Genomic DNA, 24,627 nt, shown 5'->3' with positions numbered 1-24,627 from the left:
AATAAGCCGATTCTTTTAATATATCTATTGATATCAAAATTCCCTTTTCTACAGTTTCGGTTACTATTCATCTGCGTCGCTCCATACTTACAGTTCGCTACCACGAACTGTTTGATATTACTTTACACGAAAGAGCCAATTAGGGTCGACTTTAGTTTTACTAGCTTAAAATAGTGCAGAGCCTCTTCTGCAGGATGTTTGATCCTGAAAGGTGATTCAGAAAGGCGGGTTTTTTGTTTCTAAAAAATAGGAGATTTTGTGGTGTCTTGCGAAAATACGTCACAGGAATAAGTAAAGAAAGTATGCGTTTCTCCTTTTCTGTCCAACACCAATATCACCCAATAAGTCGAGATTACTTGAATGTTAGTGAAAATAATACCAATAATAATTATAATAAAAGTATATAGTAAAAGTATAATAATAAAATCAACAATAAAATAAGTATTAATAAAATTTTAATAAAATAACTATTTTATTATAATAATTAATTATTTCATATATTATATAAATAAAATATTTTTTTATATATCATTAATAAAATTATTATTATAGTAAAAGTATAATAATAAAAGTATATAATAATAATAATAAAGACAGTAATTATGCGATGCAATTAGGGATAAGCACACTTTCAATCAACTGAAGTTTACTTTTCCCTCAATAGCCTTTTCATTTTCAATTTATTACTCTGCTTTCGCAAGTGGTTCCACTTCTACGTCCTCAAAGGGGACAAAACCTATTAACAAACCATTGACTAAGCAACAAAGAAATCTCTACTGTCACCAAAATTCCCAAAAGACACTAATCTAATCCTTATTATAGTCCTTAGTTCTTTTGTTCTCCTTATTATCCCATCATTTCCCCCTCTTTCGAAAGAGAATACATTTTTCTAATTTTCTTAAGAACTCACCACGAGAGGATCATCAAACTAATTACTGTTAAATATAATAAGCAGATATTAAGCTGGTCTATTTTAAAAGACTCCCTGAGCAATTATAAATTACTTACTTTAGATGTTCTCTGAAGAAACTATCATCTGTCCTTCAAAAAAGCTAACATAACCACATGAAATAATATTCCCAACGGGCTATTCCCTAAAAGGAGTATTCATTATCTATGGAATGATGCAAGAGTTTTTCTAGATTCTGATTGAATCCAATTAAAGGTTGATATCTCGATTTCAATACAATAGCCTATTCCAAGATTGTTCAGCTTTTTCTATGTTATTGACAACAGGTAGAAACATTTTAGTTACATAACACAATCAATTTCGTACAAGAAAAGTTTCTGAAGCATTGTTCTAAATAATTTGCTGTTTCCAAATTTCAAGTTTAATTCTAATAATAAAAAAAAACTGAAAATTAATCAGATGTCAGGAAGTTCAATTTGGTTTTCATCAGTAGAATCGCTAGGAAGACCGTGAAAAAATGACTGTGACCCCTCTAAACGGTTATTTTTTGTTTTTTTTTTTGGACCAATGCCAAAATGGGCGACTACTCTTCGTTATGCCAACTTAAACTTTGTATCCAACAGTTGTAATTGACCCCAAATATGAATTAATGTCTCGCCAATTATAAATTGAACTAGCGGGAGGGGGCACCCTCCTCAAACAGGAATAATGTTTGGAAAAGCTGATAAAATAATGTTTTTTAGTCTTGTACCTAGAGATTCTGAATTATATTCTATATCAGTTATGGCTGATACCCAGCTACTCTTCAGATCCTCCCCCTTCATCTCTCTTGTTTACACCGTGTGCGTATTAACGCTTTTACCTTCTGTAAATTTTTCTGAATTTTTGCTTAAAAAAGCTACTCAGTGCTTTCACTTTCCCCCAGAGATTTGAAGACTTTTGAGTTGGTTGAAAAGAAAACTATGTTCCCCAAATTCTGCCCTACAATTAGCGTTCTTAAATACTGACGTTAATACAGTATATAAATCAATGGTTTTCATTAGCATTCATTTTCGGTGCGACTTAGGAGGACCCAAATTTCTTTTGGAGAAATTGGAAGAATCCCTAAGAACATTTTCTATGGAAAAAAAAACCACATAAGATTTCCTCCCTCCTCAAAAAATTCAGTATATTTCCCAATGACAAATACTGTATGTAAACAGTGGGCAAATAGCCTAACTTACTACCCTTTCCCCAGGGGCTGGTGGGGGTCATGTCATCCCCAGAGACATAGTTATTGGAGCTTTCAGCTATGCTGAACAGAATTGCTATCTCAAAATTTTGATCGGATGTCTTTGGGGAAAAGGGGAATGGGAGAGGGGCTAGTTACCCTCCAATTAATTTTTTTGTCACAAATTAAACCCATAATTAAAATATCCACTTCAGCAAAATGAATGTAAATGCGAAATAATCACCATAAATTTTTGATATTCAATGTAAAAATCTGGCTGATTAATGGTTGACCAGAAACATAAGATGAAGAAAGAAACACTCAGGCAAGTGGCCTAAATCTATTACTAAGCAAAGCATTTTTGCACATTCCAGTTGGTGAATGTATCTTTCATTTATTCTGGTTTGTCTTGATTCAGTGTCTGTTTGTCTCTTGCGAAGTCTACTTCAAAAGGTTATATTGTTTTTTTATTCGTTTTTAATTTTTTCTTAGCACTGAAGACGACTTGGCAGACGTACTTGTCGAAATATTTGCTTATTTTCGCTTCATATTATTCCACTGGCTGACACTACCCTCATTTTCTCTGCTATTTGATTTTTTCCACTTATCATATTTTTCTCTTCTTTGTTTCATATCTCTCATAGCTTCCATATAATTTACCTATTTTAACAACTGTTTCCCTTACAAAATAGAATCCTTCGAATACGCCTGATCGGAGAACGGATTATTATTTGTATCAAAAGAAACTCAAGCCGTATTCTTAATATCAGAAAAAATTTACTCGGCAAAAAAGATATTGCCCGAAAAATTACTTACGATATTACCTTAACTTTCTTGACACAATGAGAAAAGAGAGCTTTCTTTTTTAATCAAAAAAAAAATGTAGAACTTTTTTAAAGAAAAGCAGAATTACACAGTCGAATTATCAAACAATCGCGAAAATATATCAAATATTTCGTGGTAATGAACTGTAAGTAAGGAGCGAACCGGCCCAATAGTAACCGAAACTCTGAAAAACGGAATTTTGATACCAATAGATACACCAAAAGAATCGAATTTTTATGGTGATTTCAAATATAGAAGTTTCATCAAGTTTAGTTTTACCCATCAAAATTTAAGAGGCTGAGAATATTTGCCTTATTTTCGAAAACAAAGGGGAAAACACCCCCTAAAAGTCATAGAATCTAAATGAAAATACACCATCAGATTCAGCGTATCAAAGAACCCTACTGTAGAGGTTTCAAGCTCCTATATGCAAAAATGTGGAATTTTGTATTTTTTGCCAAAAGAAAGATCACAGATGCGTGTTTATTTGTTGTTTTTTTTTACCCAGGGGTGATAGTATCGACCCTGTGGTCCTAGAATGTCGTGAAAGGGCTGATTCGAACGGAAATCTAAAGTTCTAGTGTCCTTTCTAAGTGGCCAAAAAAAATTGGAGGGCAGTTAGGCCCCCTCCCACGCTCAGTTTTCCCAAAGTCACCGGATCAAAATTTTGAGATAGCTACTTTGTTCTAATAACTATGTCTTTAGGTGTAAACTGACCCCCCCCCACAGTCTCCGGGGGAAGGGCTGCAAGTTGTGAACTTTGCCCATTGTTCACTTATAGTATTTGCTATTGGGAAATATACAGCCATTTTTTGGGGGGAGGGGTTGTGCTTAGGGTGGATTTCTAAGGGAAGAATCTCCCTTGGGGAGGAAAATTTCTGCGGAGTGAATATTCTAGGGGAAATGTTAAACAGGAGGGTTTTGACAGAATTACTATAAGCAACTCTTTTTAATTGTCTTAATTCTCTTTGCCAATTTTCTTTTATGGAGATCTTCCGGGGGAATTATCCTGGAGCTTTTTTCGTGCGTTTTGTTTTCTCAGAAATAATTTCCACTGAAGGGGACATTTCTGGAGTCATCGAAAAACCGATTAGAGTCTTATTCCATAATGAAAAACTCCTAAGGAGTGAATCGTCCATAGACAATTTTACAGAGAGGGTGGGACTCTCAGCGAGGAAGGAACTGTCTGGAGGGAAGGTGACCGGGGGGGAGGGGTAATATTGCTAATTTAAGTTACGTGGGAGAATCTTTCCATGGAGAAATTTCTTGTGGGGGAAGGGAATTTTCCATGGAGGGGGAGCTGGATTTCCCGACATTATTTAAAAAAACCATTAGTAATTAAATAAAAAAAAACAAATTTGTTCAACTGAAAGTAAAAAAGCAACATTAAAACTTAAAACGAACTGAAAATTTTACGGATGAGATGGGTTGCCTCTACTCAATAGCTCGCTCTTACGCTAAAGTTTCTTTTTTAACTTTTAAAAGAGGTTATTATTCTAATTAAACAACCTTTGTGATTCAGGAGTCATTCTTAAACAACTGATTAAAAATCAAACTTAGCTTATTGTGAGGTTATTATCAGTTAAAAAAAAAAGGAAAATTAATGTGCAAATTTCTTTTTAATTATTCATGTACGGTGAGCCAAATTCAAAACCTGTATTAATTAAAAAACGTTCAGAAATTAAATAAAAAAACAAGTTTTTTTAACTGAAAGTAAGGAGTGATATTAAAAGTTAAAAGGAACAGAAATTATTCCGTATATGAAAGGAGCTGCCCCCTCCTCAATGCCCCGCTATTTACACTAAAGTTTTTTATTGCTTTATAAAGTAGAGTTGTGAGAAAGTCAAACTTTAACGTAAAGAGCAGGGTGTTGAGGAGGGCACAGCCCTTTTCATATACGGAATAATTTTTGTTCGTTTTAAGTTTTAATGTCACTCCTTACTTTCAGTTGAAAAACTTATTTTTTTATTTAATTCAGTTAAAGATTGGAATTTTATGAACAATATAGAATATGGAGCAACATGACACACTAAAAAGGAGGATTGTTAATTTGCTAAAAATTAGCCAAATGCAATGTTCTGTTTTTCTTTGTTATGGAGAAAAGAGCCAATGGGCCAGTCTGTGGAATAGCTATAATGTTGACTGGTTTGAATATCAAATAGTCTTAAGATTTATGGTAAATATATTTAATGAATTCGTCAATCCAAAAAAGATAGGAATGTTACTCCAAAAAAGATAGGAATGATAGGAGTTTATTTTGACCTTTTGACAGAGTATTTGAATTTACTGGGAAAATGTTTCTCGGGGGAGCATGCAGTCTAAGGAAGATTTATTGGGTTTAGATGTTGCCGACTACCTTACCACCGATGCGTTGGATTTCCGTCTTCCTCCTCCAAAGTTTTCAATTCAATTTCTTAGAAAACTATAACAAGGTAATTTTCTTTTTTCACTGTCCCTCACTAGCTGTTTTTGAACAGCTTTTCAATATAACTTGTTATCAAAAAGGGGGGGAGAATACAGAACAGGGCAAGAAAACTCTAAAATAGGACAAAAGAATTTATAAGATTTGAGCAGCATTTATTTCTTAAGACCTAATCGTTTCCATCGTCTCTTCTAATAAAACAGTATAATAAAAAAAACTAATGAAATTGATGCTAATTAGTTAATAGTTAGTAAATATGTTTGGATATTTTAGAACTTGAAAGAGCATCAGTCAACGACGAAGAACAACAGCCGTCCTTTTCACCCTCTCAGAACCCTGCAATGTACCCCTCCGCTCTTAAGCTTGCTCTACGCTATCATACTAGGACTTTATGCTCAACCTCTCACTGTGTTGATTCCCTCGTCATATACTTATCAAGTCCAACTAGAAGTGATGGAGCCATGTATCTTTGGGACTCTGACGGAAACGGAATCGTAAGTTGTTCCTTATTATATCAAAAGAGATTAGAAGATTTTTGCTATGGGAAGGTGGTCAAAATATTCGTTTCAAACCGGAATTTTACGTTTTCTTAGGCGAAAGCTGGTCCTTTCGATTTTTTTCGGGAGGGGGGAGCGGTGGATCCTCTTTAATCCTCTGTGCAGTTGCACTACATCTAAAGGAAACTGTTGGTTATATTGCTTGTCTGCATACCAATATAGTAAAATCAGCAATAACCGACTACACATTTAGGACAAGATCAATATGACCTTTTTTAAAATTTGCTTAGTTCTTCTGAGAATCGTTGCGCTGTCATTGGTGCTTGTTTTTTAAATTTCATTACACCTATGCCCAAGTGTCATATAAGTAACTATACTCCTTTTTACTTATATTATTTATATTTTATCATTTATATTATTTATTTGTATTTAATTATACCATTTACTCTTATTTACTTAAATTACTTCTATTAAATTTTTCTTTGAAGGAATCAGTATGCGCTGTCATTGGTGCTTGTTTTTTAACGTTATCACACCTATGCCCAAGTGTCATATAATTAATTATATTCCTTTTTACTCATATTATTTATATTTTATCATTTATATTATTTATTTATATTGAATTATATGATTTACTTTTATTTACTTAAATTACTTATATTAAATTTTTCTTTGAAGGAATCAGTATGCGCTGTCGTTGGTGCTTGTTTTTTAATGTTCATTACACCTATGCCCAAGTGCCACATAATTATTTATACTCGTTTTTACTTTTATTATTTGTATTTTATCATTTATATTTTTTATTTATATTTAGTTATATTATTTACTCTTATTTACTTAAATCACTTATATTTCCTTTTTCTTTGAAGGAATCAGTATTAGCACTGTTTAAACAACTTTTGATATACCAGTGCTAAAACATAAATGATTATAGTTAAATCTGTTCTTACTGTTCATAGCATTGGATAAACCAATTATCAAAACTTATAGATGGAGTTTATAGAGAGGGAGTTATAGAGGGGTTATATAGGGAGTTTATAGAGAGGGAATTAATAGAGGGCGTTTATTCAGAGAGACCGAAAATGATGGCCAAATTTAAAAAAAAGTTATATGAAAAAAAATCTGGAATATAAACAGTTAAGTATATAACAAGTTATATGAAAGCACTCTGGAATATACACTCCAGGATATCTGGAAATAGTCATGGATCCTGAGGCAATCCTTGCACATCTGAAATACCTGAGAAGCATGAATTTGAATTTGACAGAAAATTGCTAAAGTTGGCTGTCTCCATGGCGCTAATGACACTTGGCTGTCATTTGAGAAAATGTTTGGTAAAACTAAAGTTTTGCTTCGGTACTAGGGTGGGAACTATCTTGATTTAAATTCGGAATGGTCTGAACAACAGCTTGATAATTGTGGAAGAAAAGACATTTAAAATTATCACGATCCGGGGATGTCGATGCCGATTACTCGGTGCTCAGGAAGATCAAAAACGGAATGCAAATAATATGCCTGTCTAATAGGTCCATGTCTAATAGGTCCTGATGAGATGTTTATTTGCAAAGAAAGCTTTGCTAGGTAAAATATTAGTCAATAGTATAGGTGGATGAGAATCCGGGAACATATTACCTATGCACCTCCCCCTCCAGAACCAAAAGTGTAAAGTCACAAAACAGTGTGTATTTCCCACAATGTATTCAAGGTTGCTCTAACCGAGGGAAAATGCAGTAAAACACTTCTCAAAGGCCTCACTCCTAAAAAAAATAAATTTAAAATGGTCAGAAAAGAAATCCAAAGTCTTAAAATCCAATTTATTAACTTTGTAGAGTTGTGGGTCACTTTAGATGTCTTCAGATCCCCGAAATTAGCAATCTTCTGCCCTGATTTTAGATCCCAAAGCGCACCGGCCCGGGTACCGAAGACCCAGTTTTAGTGAGAACCATAAGACGTGGCCTCTATACAAAAATTGAATTTTTAGTTAAGGAATGACCACCCATCTAGACACGGCAATTCTATGGTACAGTCAGAATGTAACCTTGTACCTTCACGGAATGGAAAAACATTTCGGTGGTTTTCAAAAGCCAAAGCCTAGAATAGACACACTAGAATACTAAAAGAAATAGTATCTAATTTCGCCAGAACTAGGATGACAAAGACAGGAAGAAACCGGATTGTGGAAAACCCTATTCATAAAACACTTTAATCTTCATATATTTCTTCCAAATGACAAAATATTGCTAATTTGATATTCTCTGAAAAACCAAAAAATTTAATTATTGTAATAATTATGAAAACATAATTATGTTTTGGCAGAGGACAGCCGCGCTCCCTGATAGGCAATTAATTAGATATTTTTCTTGTTTTTCTATATTCTTGGGCGTCATCTACATGCTCGGACGCACTTCGCTTGGGTAAATTGTATAACCAAATGATTGCCATTCTCTGATTCCAATTTAATTGAATTCAAAAGAACAAGATTAAAGGGACTAATTTTAGAAATTAGTTGGAAAATGTAGCTTGAAATTACCATGAAGTCTATGAAGACGTATTTGTACTTTCTTTAACAATATTCTAAACAATTTTACTGAATCTCTCTGCTGAAAGGGGAATAGCTTCAAGGAATGTAAAGACGTTAACTACTAATTTCTGATACCTGTATAGAAACAATTAATTCTAAATATCAGTTTAATCTACCCAGTGGCGGTTCTGGCCTCTATTGGCACCCGGAGGAAAATTTTGATAAGCACCACCACCCCCTGTCTCCAACGGAATTTTCAGGCCATATTTTAACATAATTTTTATTTATTAACAAAATCATTTTTAATTTAATAATTAATTAATATTTAATTTTGTAATTGTTGAATTTATTATTTAATTTATTCAATGTTAATTAATTTTTAGTTACTATTATTTAAATTTTTTTTATTTTTTTTATTAATTATTTAATAATCTATTAATTATTTTTCTTTATTAACTGCACCTTCTATTCTATTTTAATAAAACTGGAATTTAAAAATTACAAAATGATTACAACCGTTAGATTATTTATTCGAGATTTTGGGCTTCAAAATTTCTGCATCCGGGGCAAGTGCCCCCTCTTTCCCTCCCCAAAAACCCCCTCTGATCTAGGCTTCACTCGAGGTGAATCTGTAAAGAATGTGTGCTTATTAAACAGAAGTTCCCACTTAGATGTGAGAAAAATTACGAGCTCTGATTTCTGAGACGAAGATTTATCATGCCTAGACTTTCACTGTAATACTAAGCAATCTACTCATATAAAATCAAAATTCCTAAGTCAAAGGCTTGCACAAGCAATAATGGGACACACGTTTATGCTCTGTTTGGAAACTCAGGCGAAGTGTCGTGGAAAACAGTTTAATACAAATGTAAAATGTATCGTTTAATGTTTGATAGTATTTTGTTAATAACAAGGTATTATCTTTGGAGTAGTGACAAGAAACCGACATCCAATCAAATTTGAACTTAGCTTATCAAAATGTCATATAAAGGTTGGCTTTAAAGAGCCTCGTAGTAAAATTTTTGGATTACATTAAATCTTGTAAATAAAAAATAAAAAGTACGAAAATAATTTTTTTAAAACCATGGTGTTTATTTTTATTTGAGCACATTGGTTTCCTTGAAAATCGTCAAAATGTTCCAGGGACTCGAATTAAGGGAATTGCAAAAAGTACTAGAAGTAAGGACGTGATATATTGTTTTATTTTTTAAGCAAAATGTTTGTTTCGTTTCTAGCCACACGAGAAACTTCTAGACATAAATACAAGCTGTTTGAGGCATGGATTTTTCAAAAAATAACTACGGAACTTCCATTTGAGTCCTGTGGTGTAACACATAAACGGCGCTTGTTTTGAACTTGAATTTCATTTAAAATGAAATCCCCCTCGACAACTCCCCTACAGCACGACCAAAAATAAAAGCATCAAAGGGATGCCAAATCATTTAGCCAAAAAATACGCCTTCCCCAAGTTAAAGACCTGCACTACGGTCTCAATAAAATGGTATCATACCACTATTGTTTATGATTCTGAGGAGGAAACTTGAAGATAAATATCCATCATTCTGATAAGGATTACGTACGTCCGTAATTAGCCTCAAGGTTTTAATGGGCTAAGCAAATGTAGAGGGTGGGGTCTGAGCTTTATTACCATGTACTTTCCTCTAAATCTTAAGAATATTGAGGTTAATCGTATACAGAGCATATAGTCTTGTACATTTCATACAGTTCACCTATTTTCTGCCTTTCATTTATTACTAACCTCCCCTGAAAATGGTTTGCTCGCTTAAAATATATTTCTGCTTACAGGACTATTCTGTTTTTAAACATTTTCTTTCCTCTCTTTCTGCAGTGGCGTCAATTCGCGAAAATTTTGTGGGGGGAGGGGGTAAAATTTCTTTTTCTAAATTTAGGTAAGCAAATTTGCTCTTTTTCAGCTTCTTACAATGAGAATTCCAAGAAAGGCATATTCCAGTGAAGATACAAAGAAAAAAAAAACATGTCCAAAAAACTACCGGGGCTTGGCAAAATTTTAAGGAAGTATTATGCCCCTACTCACCCACCACAATAATTGCCACCCAAATATAGTGTATTTCCATAAAGTGTAGATGCAAAAAAAAACTAGGGGAACATGGCAAAAAAATTAAGGAGATTATTGTGTCTCCTCACCTTCATACAAATCGACACCACTGTTTTTCTGGGACCACTTGAAACATAGAGTATACTTTACTATAGTGCCAAAAATTCTACGCTTCCATACCGAGATTCTGGAAGTCGTCTGCTCCACTTCTTTGGATATCTTGGGACAGACCCGAATTACTCGTCATTTTCATTCTTTGTGTTTTGTCTCCCTGCATTCCTGGTAATAGAGCTCTGCAAGGGATAATGATGATGCATTTGCTTTTATTGTTCAATTTTTTGTTGATTTGTTAGCTCGATGCATCTACTTATCAATTAAGTGAAGAATCTTATTTTGTTGTTTGTTTTTTGTTTGTTGATTTTGTAGAGAATGCAATTTAGTATAGGCCAAATTATTCTCAACGCCCTATCAAGGGCGTATCCAGAGGCCGGGGGCTAGGGGGATTGAACCTTCCCCCCTCCCTTAAATGTTTCTCTGTGTCATAAAAGATACCCCCGAAAAAAAATCATGGATATGGCCCCGCACCCTATATGCTTTGAAATCACGAACTCAAATTTAGTTTCAGTCAGTTGTTTACGTTATATTTTAGCATGTAAAATGATTTTAGGCTGACGAAACAGAAGTTTACCTTATTCGCGAATTCCTCAGAGATATACAGGATTGCCAAGCTCGTCATCTGGTCATCATAGCAGACCAAACCCAAGCAGGGATTCTAGTTGACACCATAGCTAAATCCAAAAAGCACAAGAATGCCATTGTTCTTGCGAGTGGCCGACCATCCCAAATATCCATGAATAATGAATTTACTAGGCACTGGACAGGATTTAAGCATGCTCATATCTGTGTCACGGATGTCTTTAAAGTAAGTATTTGCTATATTTTAAATAATGCTTACAAAGCAATATGTTTAGCTTACACACAACAGTACGATCAATCATAGTGAATTATTTAAAAAACGATCAGAAATTAAATAAAAAAAACAAGTTTTTTCAACTGGAAATAAGGAGCAACATTAAAACTCAAAATGAACAGAAATTATTATGTATATGAGTTCTCCCCCCAAGTCAATACCTCGCTCTTTACGCTAAAATTCAAATTTTGATCAAATTCTTTAAGAATGACCCCTGAATCACAAAGGCCGTTTAATTAGAATAGATAGCTCTTTTGAAAGTATTAAATAAAAACACTTTAGCGTAAAGAGCGAGTTATTGATTAGGAGGCGAAACCCCACATATACGTAATAATTTCTGTTCGTTTTAAGTTTTAATGTTGCTCCTTACTTTCAGTTGAAAAAATGTGTTTTTTTTATTCAATTTCTGATCTTTTTTAAATAATGATGGGAAATCCGGCGCCCCCTTCATAGAAATATCCCTTCCCGCATGAAAACATCCTCCATGAAAATATCCTCCCACGTATACCCCTCCTCCAACCCCTCCCCCCCCCAAAAAAATTCCTCCTGAAAACGTCTGTATACTTCCTAATAACCATTAGTAAATGTAAACAATGGGCAAAGCTCATAGCTTGCAGCCCCTCCCCCTGAAACTGTGGGGGATTAAGTCATCCTGAAAGACATATTTATTACATTTTCGACTATGCTGAACAAAATGGCTATCTAAAAATTTTGGATCAAGGAACTTTGGGAAAAAACTGAGCGTGGGAGGGGGCCTGATTGCCCTCCAATGTTTTTGTTCAATTGAAAAGAGCACTAGAGCTTTTAATTTCCGTTCGAATAAGCCCTCTTGCGATATTCTAGGACCACTGGATCGATACGATCACCCCTGAAAAAAATAAAATAAACACGCATCGGTGATGTTTCTTTTGGCAAAAAAAATACAAAATTCCCGATTTTTGCACATAGGAGCTTGAAACCTATACGGTAAGGTTTTCTGATACGCTGAATCTGATGGTTTGATTTTCATTAAGATTCTATCACTTTTAGGGGGAGTTACCTCCTTTTTCCGGCTCGTAACTTTTGATGGGCAAGACTAAACTTAATGAAACTTATATATTTGAAATCAGCATAAAAATCCAATTTTCTTATGTATCTACTGGTATCAAAATTCTTTTTTTTAGTTTCTGTTACTATTGAGCCGGGTCGCTCCTTACTTACAGTTCGTTACCACGAACTGTTTGACTGATCGTACTGTTGAGTTGTAGCGAAAGACCTTAGAATAATGTACAACCACATACTACTATTTTAAACGACCACCATATTTTTTTCCTGTATGCACATAAAAGGTTAGGTTAGGTTATATACTTTTTATATATATAAATAGCTTACCCAATTAGCTAATTTCGTAACCCTTGCATTCTTTACATGATAAACCTGCGTAATCTTGATTTTCTCCATTGAATTTTACCAGCATTTGGAGTTGGATATTGCAACAAACAACAAACACTGAATGAACTACCTACCAAACAACGAACTTCAGAAACAATGAACTACACTCAGGAAATATTTAGTTTTTGTGTCTCTATAAATATATTGTAATGAGCTAAATGGAGAGGAAGGGATAAAGGGATTCTCACTTTCACTAAAACTGGTCTGATGGATCCTTTCTTCTCAGGAAAACTGAAAGGTGATGGCAAAACATATTCTCAAAAGGGTATAAGAAACCAAAATAATTTTTATGGGAACAGTGCCATCTCATTTATTCAATATATTGCATTGCTTATATAACATTCTGTTTTTTGTTAGTATGTCACTTCCAAATTTTCCCCTTAAATCTTGCTTGAAATACAATGCGTTTTTCAAAATCAAGGGGGATGATAAATCTTGCGGGAAGTGGAAAATGCCAACCCCTCAGCACATTTTTACACTACACCACATTGTTGTGCAATGCATCCCACCTTCAGCTATAGAATACTGTGATAATCCAACTGAGGGGAATAGATACGACCTTGAATAAGTGAAAGAAGTAAGGGGATTGGAGATACAACATATGATATTGTACCCTATACATTACAGACAATTACAGGGGTATCAATGAGGGAGAGGGGGATATTGAAAAATTCCCTTTCTTGATATCTTCATGGCCTTGTTTTTTTTTATTTGATATGAAAGAAGTACCCCTTCCCTTGATTAGAAAGAATACGTTTTCGCCTACACTGCTAAATTCCATAAATAGATGCCACTGGGCAAACATTCTGTTTAAGTCTGATTATTCAACATTAATCGGTTCCATAATTGTTGCTTTCAGTTCTAGGCTGATTCCCCCTCCCAAAAAGTACACAGGCCCTCAAATAATCCCCCTCTCCCATTGACAATATTCCTAGAAAATTTCTCTCCCTATGAACAATTCCCCTGGAAAATTTTGGCCTCTGACAGTTCCCCGCGGAAAACTTTTGACGTTCGTGGTTAATTTTGTCGCACGCAAATCAGGATTTAAATTACGAATTATTATCCTGCGACAAAATGAACCGAAAACTTAAATGGAGGGAGAAAATACGTTCTAAAACCAGACAAAATCAAAGGAAGAAGATTAAATGTTAATTTGTAGCCTATAGATCATAAGAATTTTAAAGGAAAAATTTTAAATTAATTTTTCTAAAAATGTACACGGCGATGTTTATAATTTGGCTCATTCATAAATTCACTTATTTAGTGCTTTTACTCCGTGTGTCCCAGCTAAAATGAAAATATACGGATAAATATTTGAGTGAATAAAAATGGTGCCATCTATGACAAAAAGATATTCACATAAAGGTTCTGTATATTTCGCGTCTTCTATGCGAATCAATAATCCTATTTTTTAGGACACCATAATGTTTTTTAAGACTATCTTTTCAGAGCACTTACTTATGTTTTAGGCTTCAATATCTACTATGGCTCACAGCACTCCATATGTTTATGATGGCACGAATGGTTCAAAAAGACTGAACATATTTGGTGCACCTTGCGACGTCCTGCCACCTTTTACAAGACAAGAGCTACGTTCTCATTTTATGGGTTGTCAAAACATTCCAACAAGAATATGGCTGAACAAGAATTCTAGAGTACAGACGGATCCTCCCCCTAGATACCTAAGTGGATAACCCCTTCAAAGCTTTTTAATTATAATTTGTATGATAATGTAAATAGTGTATATAAATTCCATTCACGATGTTTATTCAGTCTTTCATTTTCGAGTTCTTGTAATAAATTACAGCCTAAAAATAAATATTTTAATACCATTTTGTGTTTACCTCTTTCAACATTCAAAATAAACATGAATGATAATAATTTAGAAAGTTTAATTTTTTTTAAGTAAAAGGGGTGGGGAAAATGCAAAGAAAGCAAAAATCATAATAGCTAATGGCCAATCTAAATTTAATTTACATGGAAGGGGTTCTATATCCTAAATCCTGTTACTTGCTTCAATGGTTCTCGATAAGAGCGCAGGCTTCAACTTTTAATACTAGGCAAACCTCTGCTTTTATTAAAGGTAGAAAGTCCGAATCATCCGCTTTAAACTGTTTTGAGAGATTAATTTCAAAAAACAGTTTCCGAAAAAGAAGTTTCTTAAAGAAAAGTAAAGGCCATATTAAACTTAAGATCAGAAGATACAGAAACCTACTGTAGCTCAAACTCAATACGACCAGAAATTACTATTATTAAAGAAATTACTATTATTACTATTAAGAAATTACTATTATTAAAGAATAAATGAAACCCAAAACGAACAGAAATTAAATAAACAATCATAGCAAAAAAAAAACATACAACAGGTACTAATATAAACAAATAAATAAATCTTAAACCAGGAAAGCTTAAATTGAATATGCAATTCAAGCTTAAAAAGAACAAAAATATTTTGCTTTTGAAGTATAAATGAAACCCAAAACGAACAACAATTAAATAAACAATCATAGCAAACAAACCGGTGACGCACCTAAGATGGAACACTTGTATGACACACTCAACTTTGGACGTTACCACAGCTGGGCTTGAACTTCAATCCTTAAATTCTGAAGAAGAGTACCTTCGCCGTTGTGCTTTGGCAACTGATACGAATCCAAGCTAACCTACTTTAATATGAATTTCATACAAACAAGACAAAGAATATAAGGAGGATCAAAATCGAATCTTGGTTAATGATAATATAGAATACGTCAACCTTGATATATAAATGGCAACCATGACATATGAATATATATATATATATATATATATATATATATATATATGTACTTAAAATAAAATCAACATTTTCGCAAAAAAACTACATTTTGTGTACAAGATGACGAATGACTTGATACCATAGCCATATATGACGTAAAAAGTAAAACCTATATTACGATTTTAGCTATAAAGACGTCAATATATTTTCAAAGGCAGCGCAATAGCTCTGCCTAAGTAAAGAGCGATGAGGACACAATGTATTATTACTAAATTTGTTACCAGGGAACTTTGTATAGAAGGATTTGACGTAGAAACTTCAAAAGCGGCTCATTTTATTGGAAATTGAAAGGGTAGTGCCCTTTTCCCTAGTTGAAAGTTATTGGAGGGAAACCATCCCCCCCCCCACCCCCACATCCAACATTTCCCCAAACTCATTAACTCAAAATTTTTAGATGGACATTTTGTTCAGCGTAGTTGAAAGTTCCGGAAATTACATGAAATACTGGTGGCTACGAGGCTACCTATCGAATAACCTGCCTCTAAAGAAAGTGGAATCGTGTGAATTCTACATAGCTTCCAAACTTGAAGGTCCCAGCATCTTCACCATTTCTAATGTTTTATTTACCCACCATTTATAACTTTATATAAAGTGAAAAAGGTTTTGCAGAGGCATGCAGTTGCCTTCGTGGACTTTCGCTTCGTCTGGATAATACTTGTTACGTAATTTTTGGAGATTTCTAATGTGACCTAACAAAGAAAAGGAAACTTTCTGATATCGTGCACTTATGTTTGCCGAGTGATGCGGTTGTTTGTGAAAAAAGAGGTGTTTTACATATATACATAACTCAGGTAGCACCTACAATATAGATCATGTTGTCTCTAACTTTACTCTTGCTTCGAATGTTGCAGTGGATTCTTATACAAATTCAACAATCACCTGGCTTGTCATTTAAAATTAGTTGTTAATTCCGTGGATATCATACCCCACAAATTCTTAGTGAAAGAGTTGTAAATTATGCAATGTGCCCATTCTTTACACGCAAGATTTATCATAGAAAAAATGATGGTAATCCTAGGTTTGGGTGTCTGATCCTCGGTGTATTAGAAAGGGCTAAGGCTATTGAGGTGAAATTTCAAGGATTGTTGAGAGGAATGGTTAAAACATTTTTTTATGTGTGTTCATGTTATCAAAAGCAGGAGCGACTCTACAGCATTTTTATTGGGGGGGAAGGGGGGGGGGCAAGAAGGGTCCATATTTTGATAGTCAAAGGGCATGGGATGTATAATATTTTTTTCTCCACAATATTGGGGGGGGGCAACTACCCCACCCCCCATTCCACCCCCCAACGACGCCCCTGATCCAAAGGGCATATATGCAGAGCTGCTAAGGAAATTGACGTGAAACTTTCAGAATAACTATTGCTACTACTACTGTATCTGAGACTGCGACTACTAAAGACTGTGACTATTTGTGATAGTGACTATTACCACATGCCCCTAGTAAACTAGGTACATCCAACTTGTGACTACTTTTCCAGTGTGACTACTTTTGACTACTACTACTTACAGCCGGGACTCTGACTAATTGTGGCAGCCACTGCTTGTGACTGCGACTGTGACTGCTTGTATTTGCTAATGCTACTACTTGCGACTTTAACACTTTGTAAGAATAGCTACAAATGCCTTGGAATACTAGTAATTGAGACTACTTATGACTGTAACAGTGACTAGGGCTACCTGCGATTGCGACTTTGACTGTTTATTACTATAATTCCTTGCAACTGGAGCAATTTACAACTGTGACAACTTGCAACCGTGACTACTTGTGACTATGACTACTTGCGACTGTGACTTTTTGCGACTGTAACTACTTCAGACTGCGACTGCATTATCTTTTAACTGTGACTTTGACTATTTGTGTTTGTGAATACGAATTTAACTTGAATGCTACTGCGGGTACTTGCGACTTTAACTGCTTATAACCACCACTACTCGAGACTGCAAATGTGATAGCTTGTGACTACAAATGCGGCAGCTTGTGACTGGAGCTGCTACTGCTTGCGACTATGACTACTACTATTAGCAGTGTTACTACCACTGCGATTGTTAATTTGACTACAAATACTACTGCAGTCTCTACTATTACAAAAAAAATTATTGAACTAAATAGCTTAAGTGCAACCTGCTTGTTAAAATGGCATAGTACATCCAGGTTGTTACAAATACTAATCTGATATATCTCAGGAATGGCTAAGGTTATTAAGCTAAAAATTCCAAGCAATATCGCACTAAATCAGAAGATACTAGGTACATCCAACTTGTCAAAAGGCTCGCCAAGTGGTATATATTTTGGTCTCAGGAAAGGCTAAGGTTATTAACCTGAAATTTTCAGTAAATATTAAGGTTGATGTTAAATAACATCGAAAGAAACAATATATATCCTGGTTGTCAAAACGGCACCTCTTCAATATCCCTGGAATGTCGGAGCATATTAAGTCTAAACTTTCGGAGAATGTTCAGGGAGACATTTAACTTAGTCAATATACTGTCAATATACAATAGCTATAATAATATTGAGCGGGATATTAACTCGAGTGACAAGTTAATAAATGACTGGCTGTCAAGCGGTGACTGGCTGTCAAGCGGTCCCATATGCAGTTTCTCGTGAGCTCCTAATTAAGAAAAATTATTTTTTTCTTAATTAAGAAAAAATAAATCAGAATAATCTTTATTAAATGCTTAATCAGAAGACGTGTAAACTAGACAAATATTCATTATATTAACCAATATAAAACTTCAGCAATCAAAACGAACAGATATAAGTTTTTAAAAATTTCCGAAGAACAAGTTTTTCAAAGAAATGTAAAGAACCATATCAAACTTAATACCAGTAGAAATAAATTCCTATAATATTTCATGCTTAGTAAGAGCAGAAATTACTATTAAAGAATAAATGAAAGCCAAAAAGAACAGAAGTCAAAATGAACAATCATAGCAAACATAAAAATAACACGTGCTATTTAGATAAAAAATAAATCTGAAAAAGAGTAAAAATAATACTGAACATTCAAGTCAAACTTAAAAGAAACAAAATTACTACTTAAATGTGTTTGGCAAAGGCCACTTTCCCTAACCGTAAATTTCCTAAGACGTATTGCATCATTTGCACTTTACTGAGAACAAATTATATTATACACATTTTTTATTTGTAACTTTGAAAATATTATTTGTAAATAATTTTATTTGTAAATTTTTATAGTGATTTACTTTTTATTTATCATTGAGGGTTTGAAAAACAAAGTATACTGTTTAAAATACAAACAGTTTTCAATAAAACGAAAATGACAAAATGGCGTTAGAACTTTTATGGTTAGGCGAGAGGGAAGGGCAGTAGACCAAATCCTGCTTGGAGTAACTTTGGTTCGTTTTAAGTTTGGTTTGAACGTTTATTTTAATGTTTGTTCGTTTTAAGATTTCTTTATTCATAAATATCGATATATGTTGTCTTTATCTTTGATATGATAGATTATTTTAGTTTCTTTTCGTTTTGCGTTTTATTTATTTTTTAATAATATTTTCTGGTCGTTTTGAGATTGAATTATTATAGGACTTTATTTCTGCTTGTTTTAAGTTTGTGATGGCTTTTTGTTTTTTATTGGAAAACTTTTTTTCGGGCTTTTTAAAAGATTATTTTCTAGAAATAATTCACCATTTCAATTTCATATTTTCCATATAAGATCTGTATTTTTACTCCCATACGTGAGAAATAACCTTAGAATTTTCACATTTTTACCCTGAAAAGTACCAATTTTCCCTTTTCACCATGAATTGCTTTCACATGGCATTTAGAATTTTAATCTTTGTTTTAACCAAAAATCTTATTAATAATTAGCTCAGAGGTGTGATAAGGTATACGCACGTATAATATTAACACAGTTTGTATGTCAAAATAGGTCTAAAGTGAGTGAGTGTTGCTCGAAGTTCAAACACTCCTAACTTGGCCTTTACAACTTTTTGGCCTCTATGAATTTTTGCTGACCAAGTAAACAGTGGTTATGTCTGCTCATTTGTAATGTAAGAAATGTTCTAAAGTAAAATCCATGCTCTTAGAGGAAGTTTTTTCCAATGGGTGATAATCAAATTATTTTACTAACGAAAAATTAAAAAAAAATTTGTAAGGTATCTTTATTTTCTAACTCCGACTTGCAGGTTGCTATGTATACAACTAATAGTAAAAACTACATCTTCAAAAGTAATACTTGATTTTTCCCTCGTGAAATCCGCCTTATGGAAAACATTTTTCTATACCGAGTATTGACTCATGTCGGCAATGAAATGCAATGAAACGAAACTAAAACAAAAAAGAGGAAAAATAACGAAAAAACTAATCTATTTAGCAATTTATTTATGCCTCTTCAAAATAAAAAAGAAAACAGGATAAAACAAACGTCAAAGAAAGAAAAAGAAACCTTACCTGTATATTACATAACTAGACCGTATCCAGGGGGTTTGAACCCCCCTCCCCTCCCCCCGAAATGTTTGTTTGACTCGTAAAAACGTAACAAAAATGGACATAAACAAATTTTGTATGCGTTTTTTGAGGTTTTTTGTGTAACTCCCCCTAAATTTTTTTTTAGTAAAATCCCCTCCCCCCCCCGAAAAAAAATCCTGGATGCACTTTTGTTACATAAGTGTAACTGGATAAAATAATTGAAAGTACCGTAGACTGATAAAATTATGGAACTGTGTAGGCCAACGAAATGAAACAACAACATTGTGACACTACTAAACGGATGATTGTGATTGGTGGATGAAAGAAAATAATAAAATAAAAACCTAGAGAATGATGAAGAGGTAGACAAACAGTATCGAAAATGATTCATTTGATGAATTTTAAAATTTTTCCCCTGTGGTTTTTTGTGCCCTCATTACGGTACAGCTATTGAAATTTCTTTAGCCTGTCTGTAACTAAGCTTTGGTTTTTATATGGGGAAATGAAGCAATTTCATTATTTATCAAAAATGTCCATAATTGTACTTTTTACATGTCGTCCATTAAAATGCCAGTATTAAAAAAAGGGTTTGATCTAAAGTTTCAGTAGGAAAATTTGAAAGCTAGAATTCTTATACGTCTTTCCTCTTTACAACTTCATTGTCGAAAAGCTATAAAAGGAGTATGGCAACAAGTACGGCCTTAGAGCCTGTTGTGGCGTTACGCTTGTTTGATGTGGCATAGCCGTGAACATATTTACAATACCATTCTGTTTAAATTTTCTTTAGCCACATAGTAAGAAATCCTTAAGTACCTTGGCTGGTTTAGAGTTAAAATTTCATCTGAGGGGTAATTTTGAAAAGTAGAAGTAAATATATTTTGTGTGATACAGCCAAGTTACAGTTCACTGAAATTTAGGATGCCCCCCCCCCAACCTCAATCCTTGGAATTTTCCTGGTTTGTGTATGAAAACGAATCATTAAGTCCAAAAAACTAATGTAAAACTATTTAAAATACTGAATAGACTTCAACCGACTTCAAACAAAATTGTTAAAGTAGTCAAATTTTCTCATGGTCATTTTGAAAATGAAACACGAAATTATCAATTTTTTTGCCACAATTCACTGAAAAAGATTCATATTAAAACAAGTATTATACGTATCCTAAGTTGATGAGCTAATATTCCAAGTTATAACTGCGAGGAACATATTGCTAGTTTAAAAACCATTTTCAATCTGTTTTGTGTCGTTTGGAAAACTATTGCTATTACAGACATCCTTCGTTTTTATTTTTTGGCATTTTTATGTTTAAGTATAACAAAGGACTAAATAGTTTACTCGGAGGGATGTGATTTAATTATCAAAAATAGGATTTCTGAAGAAATCACTCTTTGATACAAATTTGTATTCATATGTACATAACTAAACCTGACACTAAATTCTATAGACCTTATAATCTGTATGATGTATACTTAACGCGCAAAATTTGTTCCTTGTGTTAAATCCACTATTAGAGAAATTCTCAAAATGATAAAATCAATTTTTTCAAGTAAGAAGTCAAAAAAGTTGTTTTGCCACCAGTGTCAATCACACTGTCTCTGTCTCTTATGGAAGTACGAAGAATCTCTTCCCTTTTTCTAGCACAAAGCCTTGATTTCTGGATTATAGTATTTCTGGGAATGTGCTACGTTTCAAAATATACTAGAGCATCATTATAAAAGAGAATATGTTGAAATTATCGGTAGATCATAAAGATCTTAAATTTCATTCACTGCTTGGCTTTAAGCCCTGCAAAGGATCCTTATTTGAAAGGGAGTTTGGGCAAAATTCATCTAAGCATTTGCGTGGTTGGGGCTTGTCCTACTGAAATGATGCGGGGTAAAAAAGTCGCTACGTAAACAGGTTAAAACAAGCTTACGTCAAGACCTCCAACAATTTTGGGATGAGGTTGCTATAGAGATGGAAAAAGCAGCCAGAAATAATGAAACGAGAAGACTGCATAGAACCCTCAATGAAATAACTGGAATAAAGTCACCCATCGCTGGTCCCTTAAAAGACGCTCAAAGAAGTGCGATCCCTGACGTTCAAGATAAACTTGATCACTGTAAGAATCACTTTAAAGACCTGCTTAATCCAAATACAGATGGGCAAGATGCAACGCCGATGCTGCCACCAACAACTGAAGGACCACCATATATGAAATCGAAATGGCACCACCTTCAGCTTCAGAGATACAAAACGCGATCAAACGGCCAAAAACAATAAGTCTCCTGGAGAAGATGGTCTCCTCCCGAGGTCTACAAGGCGTCGCCACAAGTGGTAAAGGAGAAACTAGAAACCCTCTTCAGTCTGATATGAGAGAAGAAGACCTTCCCGTCTGATTGGACGGTGTCAAAAATAGCCCCATTATTTAAAAAGGTGGATAAATGCGACGGCCGCAACTACCGAGGGATATCACTTATGGATACGGCTACCAAAGTATTTGCGATGATTTTTCTTAAAAGGTTCGAGGAAGCAAGTGGACACGTGAAAATCAATGCGGATTTCGAAGAGGAAGATGGTGCACTGACCAGGTCTTCACTCTTCGCCTTATTCTTCAACAAAGCGAACGCAACAATCTCCCTATAATCAACATGTTCCTTGGTTTTTTGGCTTCTTTCGACTCTCTAACCCGCGAAACCCTTTGGCGAATCATTTTGGAAGATGGCATGCCAGTTGAATTCATAGAGCTGTTAAAGGCCTACTACAAGCATTGCAAATCGACAGTAAGAGTGCTGGGTGAAGAAACTGAGCCCTTCAATGTTGAAAGTGGTGTAAAACAGGGGTGCATATTGTCCCCTGTTTTGTTTAGCTACTGTATAGACTCTATTCTAGAGAGTGCACTCTCGAGTTTTGATGGTGTTGTTATGGGATTGGGTATTAACGTGTCTGACCTGGATTACGCGGATGACATCGACGCTCTTGCTGCTGACCCAGCAACTGCCCAAGCAATGTTTAATGAAATAGCACGTCTACGAAAAATCCTGAGGATTCAATACTCTGATAGAATCTCAAATGTTTATATGCGCCACCGCTGCTGTAACATCGAACCCGCCACCATGTTTGTCAAACAGGGAAGACTGCGTTGGCTTGGTTATGTCCCTAGAAGACCCAATGACCACATCATAAAGCAAGTGCTTCTAGCTGCCCCATTGCCAGATTGGCGCAGGCAACCTGGCGGTCAATTGAAGAATTGGTGGGCAACTGTCAAAAATGACCTCGACCCCATTGGTGGATTTCGGAAGTTTGGCAGAAAGTGGAAGAGCTGCTGGTTCCGGTTTGATGAAGAGCTGGCACAAGATCGTGACAAATGGGAGTCAATCATAAGTAGTCATCTAGATGCCGGGTGAGGCGTCCGCGTCTGGTCCCGCAACAAGTACAAGTACAAGTAGTAATTGATGCGGGGACAAATTTTTTAAACCAAGTATTTAGAACTATCAAAATTCCTCTTGTGTAGAAGCGGCCTTATTCGTGTAAAGTTGTTTGTGCAGCCACCACTGCGTCGGGCCTGCTCAGAAAAACCAGAGACTACAAAGTAGAAAAAAAAAACGGGGGTGGGGTGCCGCAGAGAGTCCCAGAGTGAGATAAACTAAATTAATTAAAGAAACAAAAAAAAAGGACATTTATCTGGTAACCCGGAGCAGAACGCTCTAAAAAACGGGGGGTTTTGACAGTTTTAGGGAGTCTTGACAGTTTTAGAACTGCTAGCCCTACTTCACATAAAGTGGATAGCCACGTTTTGAAATTCTAACCCTCTATTCCACGGTTTTTTCTCTGAGACCCCTCAAAAAGTCACAAAATCACTCATGTGATTGTAATTCATAGCATATTCGACCCTGTTAACGTAAGGCCTCAGTAAGCACAAGGCCCGGTGCGGTCACACCGATTGTCACCCTGAAAGGCCGGTGCTGCTCTTGTGCAATTCTTTTGGGATCTCTACATCTGTCCCACAAGCCTATTACAGAGGTTAGTCTATTACCCCCTCCCCTCTTGCTGCTAGCTGAGGCTTCAAGTGAGCTGTCAATGCTTCGAATTCTTTAATATAGTCCCGTATCTGCTGAAAAATCTTCTAAGACAAGAGTTAAAATTATTAGTTAAAAATTACTTATAGAAATTTGGCATTATTCATTTCTCTTTTCCATTCTTGCCTAATTCAAGCTTCATTAAAAAAAACATAGAATTTACGTCTTTCTGTGTGGCAAACTTATTATCAACAAAAATTATCTATGTTTTCTTTTTGCCTCTCATTAAATGCACTAAAAAGTAATAAATTAAAAAAAAAACATATCTATTTTCACTGAAAAAGAGTAATTTCACTCACTAAAATTGTCATGTGTAAAACCCAAAAACCAGTGAATAAGATGGAAGCAATATCTTTTTTACATTCTGTTGAATTTAAAAAAAAAACGTAGAAAAATCGAGGATTTTTATGGCAACCGTGTCAAAATCAAGGCAAAGAAATTAGAAATACAACA

General features: G+C 34.6%; 1 protein-coding gene across 1 annotated transcript in view; it reads left to right on the top strand.

Annotated features, from left to right (window-relative positions):
• The window catches only part of LOC148951029 (uncharacterized), a 61,119-nt gene extending 46,430 nt beyond the window's left edge, over nucleotides 1-14,689 (top strand). The window contains exons 5-7 of the mRNA XM_089090108.1: nucleotides 5,641-5,861; nucleotides 11,130-11,384; nucleotides 14,333-14,689. Of these exons, the coding sequence (XP_088946234.1) occupies nucleotides 5,641-5,861; nucleotides 11,130-11,384; nucleotides 14,333-14,557 (701 nt within the window). The 3' untranslated portion in view covers nucleotides 14,558-14,689. The remainder of the gene's footprint in view (nucleotides 1-5,640; nucleotides 5,862-11,129; nucleotides 11,385-14,332) is intronic.
• Nucleotides 14,690-24,627: the final 9,938 nt, after the last annotated feature.

Source organism: Artemia sp. Qi Xiang Cuo, chromosome 6 (genome assembly GCF_049724085.1).
Source record: "Artemia sp. Qi Xiang Cuo chromosome 6, ASM4972408v1, whole genome shotgun sequence".
Lineage (NCBI taxonomy): Eukaryota > Metazoa > Arthropoda > Branchiopoda > Anostraca > Artemiidae > Artemia > Artemia sp. Qi Xiang Cuo.
The sequence above is the reverse complement of the archived record's forward strand: the minus strand, read 5'-3'. Positions and strand labels throughout refer to the sequence as shown.